Source organism: Myodes glareolus, chromosome 24, assembly GCF_982192425.1.
Source record: "Myodes glareolus chromosome 24, mMyoGla1.1, whole genome shotgun sequence".
Taxonomy (NCBI): Eukaryota; Metazoa; Chordata; class Mammalia; order Rodentia; family Cricetidae; genus Myodes; species Myodes glareolus.
In genome coordinates, this window is record NC_142049.1 from 33,315,095 (window position 1) to 33,332,468 (window position 17,374).

Here is a 17,374-nt window from a genome sequence, read left to right on the forward strand (position 1 = left end):
GTTGAAGCCTCTAGTGCTCAAAATTCACCATGACTCATGTGTTGTTCTTGGTGTGCCTGGCCTTTGAAATCAGCACCAGCACTGTAAGAGGACATGGATGCCAGCACTTACTCCAGATTGTCTATCTGAAAAGCCTGGGTTGAGGCTCACTGCAGAGTCTGTTGAGTGTCATTCCAGTATAGAGCATTGTTACTGTTAGAATGTATGACTTTTCTCCCTGTGGAATGAATTGGATACTGTTGACTGGAAAGTGTAGGAGAAAAACTATATCTAGGTTATGTTTTTGGTTACATCATCTATTAGAGTGAGCTCTCTTTATTGTGTTTATGTGGAAGTTTCCATATACATGCAGAATCTCCCAAAGGTATCCAAAGTGAGTGGATGCAAACTCATCCCCGCAGTCTTTGGCTCACCTTATTACGTCACTGTGCCCATTTGTGGTTGTGTCTCATCTGCCTTCCTCACATGCTTCCTGCATATTGTTACCTTGAGTTTTTTAATTTAAAAGTTTTCCTTTATTTGTGTGTGTGTAGGGAGGATGTGTGTGTGTTTTATATTTGCAAGCAGGTGCACGTGAGGAGGTCAGAGAATAGCGGCAGGAATCAATTCTTTCCTTTATCTTGACTTTTGAGGTAGGGTCTTGTTTCTTCTGCTCTGTAGGCCCCAGGTTAGCTGGCCCCAAAGCTGAAAGGAACAAATATGAAGCAAAATTTACTTTTTGTATCAAGCCTAGGGTTTTGAGCATGCTAGGCAAACACTGTGGTTATGTTGGGCAGACACTCTGGGCTGTGCTACACTAGCCTACAAAACTTGTTTTCAATAATAAGGCCTCTTAGTATTTAGGATATGGAGCAGTTAGGGTTGATGTACAGAAAATGTTAGCAGAACAGCATTTGAAGTTTAGCACACAGGATTTTGCAGAACTCTTAATTTTGTTTTCTTTGAAATTGGTCAACTTACTCCTCTTCGGCCTTCTCTGTTGAATCATTAGCAACTGTCTAGGTCCAAGGCTCAGTGGTTTGAACAAAGAACGCCTTGGGTATTTTGTACAAATGTCCTCATCTTAACTGGAAAGGCATGTCTTAAAGTGCTTGGTCAGTTAGCTGGTCCTCAGATGAGGTGACAACCTGGAGTTCTGCTCAGAGCCGCTTATGTTGTCCTAGGACCTTAGGAATGTTAGCCCTTGGCCTTTTCTTCTCTGCAAGTATGTGTGTGTGCTACGTATGTGTGTACATACATTTGTACATGCACTATCGGGGATTGGATATGGGTAGTAATGCGTTCTACCACTTTCCAGCATTTCTTAACTTACTGTGTGTTTGGTGTCTAGATATCCGCTGATTCCTGCAGACATGAAAGGGCGAGTGTCTAGGCAGTGAAGGGAGCTGGTGGCGATAATTATGTAGTGTTCATCATTCTCTTGAGGGACTTCATCTTGTTCATCTGTAACTCTTCTGATTTGTGCTCCTGAGAGTAAAGCCTAAGTAGTGTTTGGAGCTGCTTCTTGTCTGCTTCTTGTTAACTGTCACAATTTTTTCTATCCTGAAGAAGTGAAAGTAAGAATATGGTCTTTAATACAGTAAATTTTAGCCCATGTGGACTCATAGCCATCACCATAATCTGGATGTGGTTTTGTCTCCGTCTAAACTTCCAGCGTTGCTCCTCTCATCTAGACCTTCATCCCCTCATCTGTTCTTGAGGGATCAGTGTGGTGTTCTGGTGCCTGTGACTTATATTTTATGTAAGTAGAAAGTGAAGCTCTTTTGTTTCTTTAATTGTTCCCTTGTGCCATTTGGTGCTTGTTCCAGAAAAATTCACTGCTAGTATCCAAGGACAGCCCCCAAGATACCATGAAAAGAAGGAAAGGGAGGCAGAAAGATCTAGAATTGAAGAGAGCACAGTTTGTTGGAACTTACAGAAGTGTGGTCTTTGGTGGCAGCAAGAGCAGTTGGATCCCACAGTTTGGGTCAAAAGGAGTGTTGCATTTATGGTTGGAGAAAAGTGACTTCATCATAGCTAGAATGTACTTGTTTATCTTAAGATCCTATCAAAGAGTCAGGTGTGTCCTGGGAGCCAAGGTCTAGTTACAAAACTCCATGTGCCACTCTACTGGTTTTGTGTATTATGGTTTGTTGGTAAACGAAAGAGGAAAAACATACCAGGGTTACTTTGGGATAGCCATGGTAGTTATGACTTAGGATGGCTGCAATATAGCCAGGCCACATCCATCAGGCAGGACAGGGTCTATGAGTATGGGAACCATACTCACAGTCAATCCAGACAGTAGTTGTACATTACCCAGAAGTCACTGCTTGTAATTGGCATCCAAGTGGGGGCAGAACCCTTAATCTGTTTGTTCTGTTCTAAGTCCAGCTGGTTACTAACAGAGTCAAATTACATTGCTAGACATAGAGTTGGTTGATATGGGATTCCACTCTGTATGCTGTGAATACCATTGATGAATAAAGAAACTGCCTTGGCCTGTTGATAAGGCAGAATTTAGGTAGGCAGGGAAAACTAAACTGAATGCTAGGAGAAAGCAGGCAGAGTCAGAGAGAAGCCATATAGCCCCCACTAGAGACAGATGCTGAAACTTATCTGTTAAGACACAGCCTTGTGGCGATACATAGATTACAAGAAATGGGTTGAATTAAGATGTAAGAGTTAGCAAATAAGAAGCTAGAGCTAATGGACCAAGCAATGTATTAAATAATATGGTTTCTGTGTGATTATTTCAGGGCTGAGCAGCCGGGAACAAACAAGCAGGTCTCACTTCAACAAATTGACACCCATGTGGCCAACTAAAATCCACTTAAAACCTGAGAGGGCTTGCAAAGGAATTCTAGACACTTTAAAAAACAAAGTTTAGTTAACAGAAAATTAGTGATTTGGTTGGTGTGAAACACACACATATACTCTAAGCTATAGTATATATATGTAATTTATGTGATTATTTTAGTTAGAGTCTTTTATGACAGGACTTGTTGACATTTTAGGGCTAAGATTCATTCCATCTTCTCTTCACAGCCATGTGTGGGGTTCAAGGCACATATTACTGTTTGAGGCTTTACAGTGGCTTGAGGTGGTAGTTTTCAGCTTTTCTTTTGTGCCTCAATGCTCATGAATTATATTTCAATGATAATGGTCCTTTGAATGTACTTATTATTATTATTATTATTATGTGTGTGTGTGTGCGCGCGCATGCATGTACATGCCATGGCAGGTATGTGGATGCTAGAGGACAGTTAGCACTTTTGTGTGGGTTCTGGGATGGAACTCCCATTGTCAGGTTTTCAGTGAGCCATCTTGTCATCTCAGTGGTAGTGGTCTTTATAGCAGTGGTTCTCAGCTGGCAGTAGAGGAGAACATTGGACAGTTAGACAATGATTTTAGAGTTATCTCCCTAGTTCTTCCTGTGGTCGTCCAGCAGTTTTGAGTCACTGGATTAAAGCAATTAGTGTGAAATCCAAATAGATAAATGCTAAAGACATTGAAAAATGTTAAAAAAGAACTTCATGTTTTAAAGAATTTGAAAAATCCCTTATTGAATTCTTTCATTATTGAGTAAACTATAATGAATCTTTTGCAGTTTTAATTCTTGCGTTTTTTTTTTTTTTTTAATAAAACATTGAGTTACTGATGTATGCTGTAACTTTCCATGTTTGGGTAGAACGTTTGTAGAGATTGGCAAGAGATGCTCCCCCGGCCCCCTATCTCTTTCCTTCTTTTCTTCCCTCCCTTCCTCCTATCCTTGTTTTGAGTCAGGGCCTCACTCTGTAGCCCAGGCTGGCCTGGAACTTACTGTGTGGCCCAAGATGGTCCTGAACTCATGTGCTGGGGATTATAGGCATGAGTCACCATGCCCAGCTTGATTGTTGCGTTTTGAAAAACAATTATGAACATAAGCATTTTTAATTCTCCAGATGATGGTGCTGATACTCAGGGTGGAACCAAGAAAGAAGATCTTACTGACAAAGAGAAGAAGGAGGAGGAAGAGACGCCTGCACCTGTGTATAAAGCCAAATCAATCCTGGAGAGTTGGGTGTGGGGCAAACAGCCAGGTATTATACTTTCTGACAGCAGTGGATCAGGATTTTGTTTGTTAATGGAATTTTCTAAAATTAAAACCCATATTACAGTAAAATATGTCTGATATAAAGTGTAAGAGTAAAATGTATCTAATAAAAATATAATCATTATAATCATTTTTTAAGCATACAGTTCATATTTTGGTACAAAAATATTTCCACTCATATCCATTAAACTGTCCCCTAGCCCTCCAGGCAACTACAGTTACCTTTGATGTCTGCACTTCATTTTTCAAAAGCACTCCACATAAATAGACTTAGTGTTTATTCTTCTTCTCTAGCTTGTTTTGCTTAGTATGTATTTACATTTATCCATGCTGTAGCCTTTTTGGTTTTTCAAGACAGGATTTCTTTGTGTAGCCCTGGCTGTTCTGGAACTCACTCTGTGGATCAGGTTAGCCTTGAGGTCAGAGATCTGCCTGCCTCTACTTCCCAGGTGCATGCTGTGACCTTTTAAAATGTTAAATAATATTTCACTGTTTGTGTTTGTGTGCATACTTTGGTCGTGTTCTGCACTAGTTGGTAGACTGTTGGGGTACTCCCCCCCCCCTTTTTGGTAATAATAACCCTTATTTAAAATAACTTTAATCTAGGAAACTCATTTTATGTGAGTTTCCAATTAGCTACTAGAGTCAGAAACAATAAATAAACAAATGAAACCAGAAAAAAGTTCTCTGTAGAAAAAGTGCAAAAGGAACAATTGTACATGTGAAAAACAGTGAAGATATTAACTGCCAGGTGCCTGTGCTAGTGTGAAGGCTGTCTCTCCTAGTGAGTGCCACTGTCAGCCTTGAGATCTGATTCATTGTCCTTGTGCCCTGAGTAGATGAATCTGCTGCCACGGACATGGTTGTCCAGTCTCTGCATGAGGTCACTGCTTAGTTCCTTATGCATTCCCAGGTACACTGGTCATGTGGAATACTGTGATTAACTTTTCCACGCACAGGTACAGTGCTTTCCAGAGCCACACTGGGTTTCCATTCTTTCTGCAGTCCACAAGGTTCTAGTTCCCCAAGCCCTTACTCACATTTGTTATTCTCCTGTTGATAATATCCACCTTGATGAGTAGGAAATGGTGCTCTACTGTTTTGATTTGTATTTATTAATGATTAAGTGAATGTTGAACAACAAAAAATAGAATGATGTTATTTTCAGGACAATGGGAGATCATCAGATTAAGTGATATTCAAAAAGATAAATGTTACATGTTTTCTCTAATGTGTGGATCCTAGATTTTGTCCAGATCTATAAAATCATGTATGTTGGATGTCAAAATGGAATAGGAATTTGGCTAGAGTTGTTTTCTTTTTCTAGAAAGCGGGCTACTGAGAAGTTTGACTTTATAGTTTTGAAGATTTGTTTGTTCATTTCTGTGGGGCTAAGCCTTGAGTCCAGGGCCTTCTGCATGCTAAGCAGTTGCTCTACAACCCTTCAACTTTGTATTTGCAACTTTTACATGGTAATTGCAGAGAACTAGTATATGTTGGAAGCCAAAAGCCATCCATGTCTTATGCTATACTCCGTTGTGTGATTTCAGTCAAGTTATTTAACCCCTCTGTGCCTGAGTTTGGTGTGTGGACATAGAGTACTACCAGCTAATATGTGCACAGTCCTTAATGCTTTGGGCAGTATTGTATGCTTGAGTGTTTCTACTGCCGTTGTCTAATTTTTCAGTATTATTGCCAACCATGCCCAAGGTCTTGACAAGCTGGACTGTTTTCTTATCTTGTGTTCCAGATGTGAATGAACTGAAGGAGTGTCTTTCTGTGCTGGTTAAAGAGCAGCAAGCCCTGGCTGTCCAATCAGCTACCACCACACTCTCAGCCTTGAGGTTGAAGCAGAGGCTGGTGATCTTAGAGCGCTATTTCATTGCCTTGAACAGAACTGTTTTCCAGGAGAATGTCAAAGTTAAGTGGAAAAGCAGCAGCATTTCCGTGCCTCCCACAGAGAAGAAAAGGTAATGCTAACATGGAAGAACCCTGGTGGCATCTCCCTGTAAGTTCTGCCTCTTTTGTTTAAGACAGTTTCTTTATTACTAAAGATGCTTCTAGACACATGGTTTTTAATTTGTGGGTATTTATCACTTCATCAACAAATTTACCCAATGGTATTAACTAATAACTACTAGAATATTTAAGGCTCATGTAAAACTGTATTTTTTCCCCCAATGTAACTGTGAAAATTTTTATCCCCATGAGAACAGAGTGCCAGGGACATTCATATTTGATATGGTTATGAGCTTTTTCTTTCGTTGTGGTAGTTACAGCTTCCGCTCCCTAGAGTGCACGTGGTAACTGTGTGTGCGGCAGGAAGTGATCTCACCTCTTCTCCCTCTCTATCCTCTCACCTCCCTTCTCTTCTCCTCCCCTTCCCTATTATATCATGTTGGAATCATTGTCACATTTAGAGTAAGTTTTCACCTTAGCTGTGCCAAGGGACCTATGGGTTTTCTTTCCATTTGAAAATAGGTGGGGTAGGTTTTCATTTCCTGACCACACAGACAGCAGCCCACAGTGATGGTCACTGGTCTGAGAACTCTGTCTGTGTCAGTGGTTGATGCTAAGAAACCTTATGTATACTTATGTGTTGGTCATATCACCTTAGATATGGAAAGTGGTTTGCATGATCTATTGACTTAAGCATTGGTGAGTTAATTGAAACATCTTTCATTAAGTGAAGTAATTCCTAAAATTAAAAAAAAACTTTTTGAGCTTTATAGTAGGTTGCATTTATACATTTGTGCACACATGCACACATTTGTAACAATAATTAATAAAAAGAGGCTATAATTTTGAGAGTGATTTTTATACTGGCTTAGAACTATAGGTTCTTTCTTGGGGGCCAAGATCCCGACTGTCTAAGTAGGTAGAGTTGAGCTTCATGTTTACACAGGGACAGTTTTCTTCAAGGGAAAATGTTAGCAATAGTTCTTCAAGCTCTCCTGATCAGATTTTACATGTGTACTCATCTTTAAAGGTTTCTTGTGCAATACGCCTATTTCTCATCAGAAATTTATTCCCATGTTCTTGGCATCCTGTGCCTCCTCTGAAAGCAGCAATAACACTTCATCCTTCATATTCACTTAAAGTTATGCACAGAGCTTTCCTGCACTATTCAGGCCCTCAGAGATGAGTGTGCACAGCCTCCCCTGCACTATTCAGGTCCTCACAGATGAGTGTGCACAGCCTCCCCTGCACTATTCAGGCCCTCAGAGATGAGTGTGCACAGCCTCCCCTGCACTATTCAGGTCCTCAGAGATGAATGTGCACAGCCTCCCCTGCACTATTCAGGTCCTCACAGATGAGAGTGCACTGCCTCCCCTGCACTATTCAGGTCCTCACAGATGAGAGTGCACTGCCTCCCCTGCACTATTCAGGCCCTCACAGAGAGTGTGCACAGCCTCCCCTGCACTATTCAGGCCCTCAAAAGTAAGTGTGCACAGCCTCCCCTGCACTATTCAGGTCCTCAGAGATGAGTGTGAACAGCCTCCCCTGCACTATTCAGGCCCTCATAGATGAGTGTGCACAGCCTCCCCTGCACTATTCAGGTCCTCAGAGATGAGTATACACAGCCTCCCCTGCACTATTCAGGTCCTCATAGAGAAACTTTTTCTTTACAAAGGATATTTTACACAAAGTTTAAAAATTGAAACTAAAACCCACCATGGATCCTAATAGCTAAAGAAGACCTTAGGTCACACACTGGCCCACATTCTTATTTGATTATTTTCATGTTTCTCTGACTGTGTTTATCTGCAGTTCCCGCCCCACAGGCAGAGGGGTAGAAGGACTCGCCAGAGTTGGGTCCCGAGCAGCTCTCTCCTTTGCCTTTGCTTTCTTACGAAGGGCCTGGCGTTCAGGTACGTGTGTAGCATGCCATTCTCTTCCCTTCATAGATAGGAGTTTTGAGTTACCTGAGCAATTCTGCCCCAGCAAGTTCCTTGTTGGCTACCTACCAACTAGACTGCCAGGTCCCTGAGACCCTCTCGGGGGGATTTTCAGTCGTTTAATCTTTGTAGATGTCTTTATTCTCTTTACCTTGAGTTCTTCTTTGTAAGATCAGAGGCTATAGGGTCTTTGAGTTTTCAGGTCTATGGTTTGTTTGTTTGTTTTGGTTTTTCAAGACAGGGTTTCTCTGTAGCTTTGAAGCCTGTCCTGGAACTAGCCTTTGTAGACCAGGTTAGCCTCGAACTCACAGAAATCTACCTAACTCTGCCTCCTGAGTGCTGGGATTAAAGGTGTATGCCACCACTGCCTGGCTTCAGGTCTGTGTTTTTAAGAAGTGTTCATTTATTACAAACCTACCTCACCTCCTTCACCATTAATACCTTAATAAGAAGTTATCAGTTGAACACCCGTAATCTGAAAATATGCAATCTTTTGACCCATGATCTCACAAGTAGAGAAACTCACTAACCTCATGTGATAGGTTGCTGCAAGAATGCAGCCATACCAAAGATGCTGCATGAGAAACCTCCAGTTTCTGTGTGTGAGATATATATGGAACAGAAGTGAGATAGACTTGAGTCCCCTGCTCCCGGGGGGGGGGGGTGTGAGGACGGATGGACGGACGGATAGACCGACACACACACACACACACACAACGATACCCCATATTTTAGGTAAGAGATAGTCTGTCTCACACATGCTGTCTATGTGAGAGATAGCAAAGGTGGAATGGGATTTCTGCAGCTGTGGTACAGTTTGACCCATACATGAAGAATCTCCTGACTGTCTTCACTTGAGGGGTTGGAGGCTCAGTGGGAGTGACTAGAACACTGCTTGTCAGCAATGCTTGTGTGTTGCTCAGGTGAGGATGCGGATCTCTGCAGTGAGCTCTTGCAGGAGTCCCTGGATGCCCTTCGAGCTCTTCCTGAGGCCTCTCTCTTTGACGAGAGCACAGTATCGTCTGTGTGGTTGGAGGTGGTAGAGAGAGCAACGAGGTTCCTCAGGTCTGTTGTGACTGGGTGAGTTTGCATTTTCCTTGCTTTTCTCTGGAGTAACTCTGGTGTGCTTGAGCTTTGTTCTCATCTCTTCTTACTGACTTGTTTTGCTGCTGTGATTTTAGCATGCTTTCAAGTTCTTGCTATTCACATTCCCCCTTTTTTTTTTGAGATGCGTTTTCTCTGTGTAACAGCCCTAGCTGTCCTGGAACTCGCTTTATAGACCAGGTTGGCCCCTCACTCACAAAGATCTACCTGCTTTTGCCTCCTGAGTGCTGGAATTAAAGGTATATGCTACTATACCCAGCTTTAAAATTGTTTTTGCACATTTTATTTATTTGTTTCGTGTGTGTGTGTGTGTGTGTGTGTGTGTGTGTGTTAGTTTTGGCAGTAAGTGTTTTACTTGCTGAGCCAGCTCTCTGGCCCATTTTCAGTTTTTTAGATGATTTAATTTATGATGATTGTGAGTTGAGCCAAGAAGCTGTGACATTGAATGTGATGGAAAATGCCAGACCCTTTTTTGTTATTCACTGTTTTCTGGACATATTTGTTAATTCGTCCATCATAATATGAGCGCTTCTTGTGTGCCTACCGGTGTTAATGAAGAGCCACTGTTTTCGAGATTGTGTTTGCCTGGAAGTCTTGTAGATAATATATGAGAACATGGCTACTCAAACAAAATGTTCTGACTAGTGCAGGGGCTGTGTAGCTCAGTAGGAGAGCAGTTGCTGAGCATGTGCAACTGGGTTTGGTCCTTCTCACTGCAGAAAAGAAAACATATACACCTGTTTGTTAGTTTACTATTGCTGTAACAAGAACCTCCATCAACCGAACGAAAGGGGGAAGGGTTTGGCTGCTGGTTTCAGAGACTTCGGTCTATGATCACTTGGCCCTGTAGCTTTGGACCTGTGTCAGCAGAGTTCACCATGGAGGATCCTGTTCCTTCATGGCAGCCACTAAATAAAGAGAGAAAGAGGAAATGTCAGGTTATAGTTTTGCCTTCAAGAGTGTACCAGCAATGACTAACTTTTGGACTAGACTCTACCTACTAAAAGGTCTGTCACTTTTTCTTAATGTCATGGATTTGGGACTAGACAACAAGTGCACAGATGTTTGGCAGATGTTTATGATCCAAATTCTAGCATATAGCTATACTGTTTTACTTTTTGTATATGATTTTGATCAGAATGGGAGTTTTTGGGCAGCTGCACCCCTCCTTAGACAAACTGGCAGTCCTAGACTACTTGGTGGTCCCCTGCTCCAAGGAGGTTGCTATATTGAACTTAGTGTGGATACACAATTGGCATAGCATACTATAGTCCAGAACTCCTGAATTCAAGTGATCCTCAGCTCCTTGGTAGTTGTGACTATAGGTGTGTGTTTCTGCTCCTGGCTTCAATATGAATCTGAAGTTACATTTTTTAATGTGAAGAAAATAATACAAAATTAAGTACAGACACATAGAAGGAAAGTTACGGTGCTCTTGTGTCTTTAGCAGAAGTCATTACTATGTATTCCTATAATCGACAGGGATGCCTTTAGTCTCTTGCACATGAGCCATGAGCCTCTCTCCAAGGTGTGCTGGTGAAGGCTTTGCTGTAGAATTTCAAAGCTAAAGCCCTGAAAAAAACCTTGGAATTAAGCTTAAAAATCCAATTTCAGTTATAGCCTTCCCTATCCAATTTTAGGTTCAGGGAATTTGTTATTTATTATTGAGCACAAAGTTAAAATATTTCTCTCATGTGAAATACAAATATGCATAGACAGGTGCCTTTAGATCCTCTGGTAGCTTAAAAAATTAATTCTCCAATTTTGTGTAGGACAGTTGATGCTATATTTTATTCAGATTGAAAACGTGCCTGCACCAACATCTACATCCCTCCCTCCCCTCCCTTCCTCACCCCTCTCTCCTTCCCTTGAGACAGGTTCTCATGAAGCCCAGGCTGGCCTCAGACTTCTGTAGTCAGGGATGGCTTTGAACTTCTGACCCTCCCCCCTCAGGTACTATGGCTATAATGTATAATTCTGTCCAGTTGATGCAGTTCTGGGTTGGAATCCAGGGCCCTGTGCATGCTAGTGAAAGGTCTCTACTAACAAAACAATAGCCCAGCCCCATTGAAGACCTTTCTACTCATTTTTGTATAATGATACAGCTTACTTTATGCTTCAGAAACATAGGGTCTGCCTTCTAATGTACTGTAATATCTAAAACCATGTTTTGTTTTGTTTTGTTTTGTTTTTAAATCTTTAGTGTCTGGGAAGTAGAGCTCAGTGATAGAGCCCAATGCCCAGTGTGTCCAAGGCTCAAGATTTGATCCCTCATACTGGAAAAAGTACCCCCCCGCATAAAGATGTTTCCCCTTCCCTTCCCCTCTCTTCCTCCCCTCCTCGTGTGTGTGTGTGTGTGTGTGTGTGTGTGTGTGTGTGTGTGTGTGTGTATGTATGTGCTTGTCTTTTCTCATGGGAGATTGAATGTCATTAGCCTGCTGGTAATTTTAAGTCTGCTGCTTTTTCTGATGTTGCCTAGCCTCCCTGTTGCTGTCATTCCAGGGATGTTCATGGAACACCAGGGACTAAGGGGCCAGGAGGAGTTCCTTTACAGGACCAGCACTTGGCTTTAGCCATCCTGCTGGAGTTGGCTGTCCAGAGAGGCACCCTTAGGTGAGTGGTCTGAGGCTCAAGGCACCTCAGGAGATGGTTGTGTGTCTAGACACCTGCTGTGATGTGAATTTCACTTATTTGTGGCTACAGCAAATTGTGGTGTTCTGTAGCTAGACCTTCATGCCGGGGCCCCATGTTTATTTTTCTGCTAGTCTGCTCTGCTATCCTTATTTCTTTTTAGGCTAATCTATCTAGTCATCTAGGACTCCTTTGTAAGATGGTTCCCCTAAAAAGACTGTTTATTTCTTCTTTCTGAAATAGGTATTCTTCATTTATTGATTTAAGATCCTCGAAGTTTCATGTAGAAAGCACTACTCAAATGTCTTAGCTATTTTCATAGTTCATATCAATAGATGGCAAATGTCTTTTGCTAAATTCTTGGCATTGACTCAGTGATTTAACTGCCAAGAATTATTTTAGCATTTTCTCATATCGTTGTCCTCCTATAATTCTAATTATTTGTTTAGTTTTGATATGGTATGACAGACACTAACTTTTTTATAGAGAGTAAATATCCTTCCTTTTCAGCCAAATGTTGTCTGCCATCCTGTTGTTGCTTCAGCTGTGGGACAGTGGGGCACAGGAAACTGACAATGAGCGGTCTGCCCAAGGCACCAGTGCCCCTCTTCTGCCGCTGCTGCAGAGGTTCCAAAGCATCATCTGCAGTAAGGACATGCCACATGCAGAAGGGGATATGCACGTAAGTGTCACCTGGGGTTTGTGTTTAGGTGGCCCTTTCTTATTCTGTCTCTGTTGAAGAACTAGTTGTATTATATGTAAGCCAGAATGTACATCTATGAGAATAGATGCCTTTCAGGTGTGTTTGCTTACTGGTGATAGCAGCAGGTTAGATGGGGGCACGTATAGGAGATCAAATGCACCATATCTACAAGGTAGTGTGCCATAGGTTCTTTTATAGCATAGATTCTTTTATAGCATATAAAGATGGCTTTCAGATTTGTACTTGTGAAGAGAAATATGGTTTGGCATGGATCCATTGGCCTTTTAGGTTTCTGCCTACTGCCTGCCATGCTGATTTACAGGCTTCTTTGCTGAGTCAGCTGAGGTGATGTCTGTGTGTTCCAGCAGCTGTTTGAATGTTTTGGGAAGTGAATTTTAGATGTGGTGTTAGGCTGTGTTGTGTTAATGTAAACAAATACCCCAGGACTGTGGCTCTTTACAAGTACATGTTGAGCCTTTATCTTTTCTGTAAAGTTAGGTGTTCTGTTATCACTTTGGCTTAATTTACATGTGAACAATCTTAGGTGATAATAAGACTGTTTTTGCAAGAATTAGAAATATGATGTTAATTGTAAATAAAACAAGGCTTTAGTAGACTAGACAGCCAGGCCAGGTAGTAAAGACGTATAATCCTAGCTACATGGGAGACTGAGGCAGGAGGATCAAAGATTTAATGTTAGCCCAGGCAGCTTCGTGTTTCAAACGGGTGGGGTGAGGATTGTTGAAGACTCTTAGAGTACTTGCTTAACATGCTCAAAGCTCTAGAAAAATTAAGCCAAATCCCCCTTTAAAGTGGGCAATATTCATATCAAAATGAGGGTTTTGTTGTGTTTTGTTTTTAGCTTCCAAAGGCACGTTGAAGTACTGTGTTATGTTTCAGCGAGGTTGCTCTTTGTCCCAATACTTTAAAAAAAGCTTGTCTGTGTCTGTGTGATTGTGTGTGTCTCCATCTTCACTTTGTATGGATACCAGAGGTCAATTTGGGGTTTTGTTCCTCAGGAGCCACCCACCTTATTTTCTTTTCTTTTCTTTTTTTTTTTTTTTTTTTTTTTTTTTTTTGAGACAGGGTTTTTCACTTGCCTAGAATTCCCCAGGTAGTTCAGACTGGCCAATGAACCTATCTTAACCTTCCTTGCTCAGGAATTACAAGTGCATAGCACTATGTTCGACACTTTTCATGGCTTCTGGGAATTGAACTTAGGTCTTCAGCGCTGAGGACTGACTTGTTTTCCCATTCCTTTTGTTAGGGTTTGAGGGCAGTGTTCCGATAGGGTAGTTTGATAAACAGTTTATATGGTGTCTACACATGTGTGGTATATAAAGAACATCAATTGTAAAGTCAATACTGTGTGTTTTTATATGCCAGGTATAGAAGGGTATAAATGTTTAGTGTAGCTGTATGACCAACATTGTAGTTTGATGGCTAAAATATAAGATATACTGGAAATGCATAACTAAATACCAAAAGCGTGATTAGAGGTTGATGGTGGTATTTTTCTTCCTCTGTTTCTGAGTATGTTTTTCTCTTAATCTAGCTTTTGTCTGGCCCTCTGAGCCCCAATGAGAGCTTCCTGAGGTACCTTACTCTTCCGCAAGACAATGAACTTGCCATTGATTTACGGCAAACCGCAGTTGTTGTCATGGCCCATTTAGACCGGCTGGCTACGCCCTGTATGCCTCCTCTGTGCAGCTCTCCGACATCTCATAAGGTACATGCAAGTGCAGGGCTTCTTTTTGTCTAATGAAGATGACTTGGGCCTTAAGTGCCCTGGGAAAGTTCTTTACCACTGTCTTAGTTTCTTCTCTTGTTGTGTGATTAAAGAAACAAACAAAAAAATCTGTCAAAAGCAGCCTAAAGGAGAAAGGATGGATTATTCTAGCTCACGATTTGAGTGTACGTGGCAATAGGAGCTCGAAGCAGCTGGTCCCATTGCATTTGCAGCCCGTGAACGAGAGCAGTGAGTGCTGACTAGTGCTCAGCTTGCTGTTTCCATGTATGATCCATTGCCCACAGTTATGGTGAGGCTTCCCACAGCACTTATCCAGATAGTCCCCTCCAGGGATGGCAAGAGGCTCTCCTCCCAGGCCATTCCAGATTCTGCCAGGTTGATAATTAACACTAACCATCACAAACACTGAGCCATAACTAGCTTAGTGTTCTTTGCGTGCGGTAGGGTTAGGAGCTCTTGTCGGTTTTCATTTTGTGTGTGTGCCAGATTTGTTCATTGGTTCCTTCTTCCCCTCTATCCCTCCCTCCCTTCTTTCCTTTCCTTTCTTTCTTTTCTTTTTTTTCAAGACAGAGTTTTTTCTGTGTAGCCCTGGCTGTCTTGGAACTCAATATGTAGACCAGGCTGGCCTCCCAAGGCTGGGATTAAGGGTGGGGCTACAAGCACCCAGCTGAAATTTGATTTTTCTGCTAATGGTGGTTGGAATGTTTAAATGTGTCTGTAATTCAAAGTGTTGGTCAGTGCTCTGAGTGGGCAGTGAAGTACTAGGGCTTGCAGAAATGAAGAAGACAGAAAAACATTCAGAAATGCTTGGACCAAGTGGGCTGTTCTTACTTAGATGGAGGGCACTTACAGCCCTGAAACTGGACATGTTTTTGTATAAGTACAATATAAGGAGGAGAGGTTAAGCATTCTTAGTGGGAGTTCTCTGAAGGGGAGCAATCTCCAGCTGGAACCGTCTGGGAGGGAGGAGTAAGCTACAGAGAATGCTTTCTGCTTGTGTTATCTTAGTTAAGGTTTCCATTGCTGCTGTGAAACACCGCAACCAAAAAGCAAATTGGGGAGGACGGGGTTCATTCCACTTATTACACGTCAGTGTGCTGCTCATCACTGAAGGAAGTCAGGACAGGAACTCAAACAGACCAGAATCGCTGAGGCAGGAGCTGATGCAGAGGCCATGGAGGATGCTGCTTACTGGCTTGCCTCCCATAGCTTCCTCAGCCTACCTTCTTATAGAACCCAGGACCAGCAGCCCAGGGATAGCATCACCCACTATGGGCTGGGCCCTCCCTGTTGCTCTCTAAATAAGAAAATGCCTTGCAGTTGGATCTCAAGGAAGCATTTTCTCAACTGAGGCACCTTCCTCTGACTGTAGCTTGTGTCAGTTTGACACACAAAACCAGCCAGTATCAACAGTGATTCTGTGGTTGGGGAAGGCTTTTCCATTTTCCTGAGTCTGACCTGGGAAGGCATTTTTATTCTCATGAATCTTAGGCATTTGGGTCCTTGAAATGACTGTGCTCATGCTAATAGCATACTCATTCAGGATTTTATCCGTTCCCTACAAGTCCACAGGGCCTAGGGGCTGAATTAGGGGCCCTAGAGATGACAACAAGCTTCCTGCCATCAAGAGGGAAGTGCCAGAGATCTTCTTTTATTTTAGTGCTGGGAATCAAACCCATGACCCTGTTCACTCTGACCACATATGCTGTCACTGAAGTGCTTAGTGTATATTGCTGGTTATAATGTAATAACATTGCAGTCATATTTTATGTAAAATGTCTAAATAATAGTAATGGTGATAGTAGTGATCGGCCTGTGTGACAAGAATTTGGTGTGTGCCTGCCCATCACAATGTTCCACTTTTTGTATCCTGGAAAAAACAAATATTTGGGATGACATCATTCTTGTCAAGATTACACAGAGTAACCTGGCTTTCAATCCAAGTTTCTTTAGCTTTTTATTTGGAATACAAACAAGAGCTCATTAAAAGGAAAAACAAACGAACAAAAAATAACCCAAAATAACAAAAAGTTGGATAAGCTGGGTGGTGGTGGCGGCACACACCTTTAATCCCAGCACTCAGGAGGCAGAGGCAGGTGGATCTCTGAGTTCAAGACATACCTGGTCTACATAGCAAATTTCAAGACAGCCAGGGCAATACAGAGATATCCTGTCTTGAAAAAACAAAACGAAACAAAACAAAAAACCCAAATCAAACCAACCAAAACCCAAGACAACAGAACATACTATGAAGCACAACCACATGGTCGAATCCGGATGGCATGTGGTAGTGTACTTTGTTTCTTCCCCTGACTTCCGTATGCCCAGCATCCCACTGCTTGATCTCACTTTGCTATCCAGGTCTTCAACCTTTCACTTTCTCTGGAATGGACACATTGGTGTTGCATATTATGTTATTCTTTAGCTTCCTCATCATTTTTTTCTTTTTTTCTTTGGCTTTTCTTCTCACCAAGTAGATATACTGGATTCTTTCTGTGTTAGTAAATAGAAATGGTTTCTTAATTTTTAAAGACTGTTTTTATAAATATGTTGTATGTTGAGCTCTATCCATCTTCATTCTCTTTCCTCCTCCTCCAGTTCCTCCTATTGTTATTATTACTGTTGTTTTGAGACAGCATCTCACTATGTAGCCCTGGCTGACCCAGAACTCGACATATTTACCAGGCTGGCCTTGAATTCACAGAACATGTTTATACTTGTCTCTTGTGTGCTGTGAGGGAGGCATGTGCTACCATGCCTGGCAATGGATCTTTTTCTTAATAAGTCCCCTTATAATGGACTCCTGAGTTAGTGACAGAATTTTGCTACCCAAATGCTACTGTGGCAGCTGATTCAGTTGCATGTTCCTGTTTATCCTGAGTATGCGTGCATATGTGTCTTCGCAGTACATTCTGAGGTGACTCAGCGTGGGCTCGTTCTCTTCAGGCTGTTCCTAGGTAGCTTCGTTCTCTCACCCCGACCAATAAAGGCATTCGCTCCCAGCTTTATGCCTGAGCTTTTGATTTTCTGCCTGTTTTGACCCAAAAATAACCTGATATAGTTTGATTATTGAAAAATATGTTGAAAGTCCAGCTTTTGAATGGTACTTTTGGAATGAAATATAAACAAAACTGGGAGCTTACCATTTAGCTGTGGTAATATGAGATATTCTGAGTTATTTTGATGTTTTCAATCGGTCTCTTTACTTTTTT

The 17,374-nt window shown here is 41.8% G+C and overlaps 1 protein-coding gene across 1 annotated transcript in view; it reads left to right on the forward strand.

Moving 5' to 3' along the window:
* Herc2 (HECT and RLD domain containing E3 ubiquitin protein ligase 2) overlaps positions 1-17,374 on the forward strand; it is a 171,143-nt gene that overhangs the window by 17,322 nt on the left and 136,447 nt on the right. The window contains 7 exon segments of the mRNA XM_085682685.2: positions 3,924-4,061; positions 5,826-6,045; positions 7,847-7,947; positions 8,898-9,054; positions 11,581-11,691; positions 12,220-12,391; positions 13,968-14,141. Of these exon segments, the coding sequence (XP_085538811.2) occupies positions 3,924-4,061; positions 5,826-6,045; positions 7,847-7,947; positions 8,898-9,054; positions 11,581-11,691; positions 12,220-12,391; positions 13,968-14,141 (1,073 nt within the window).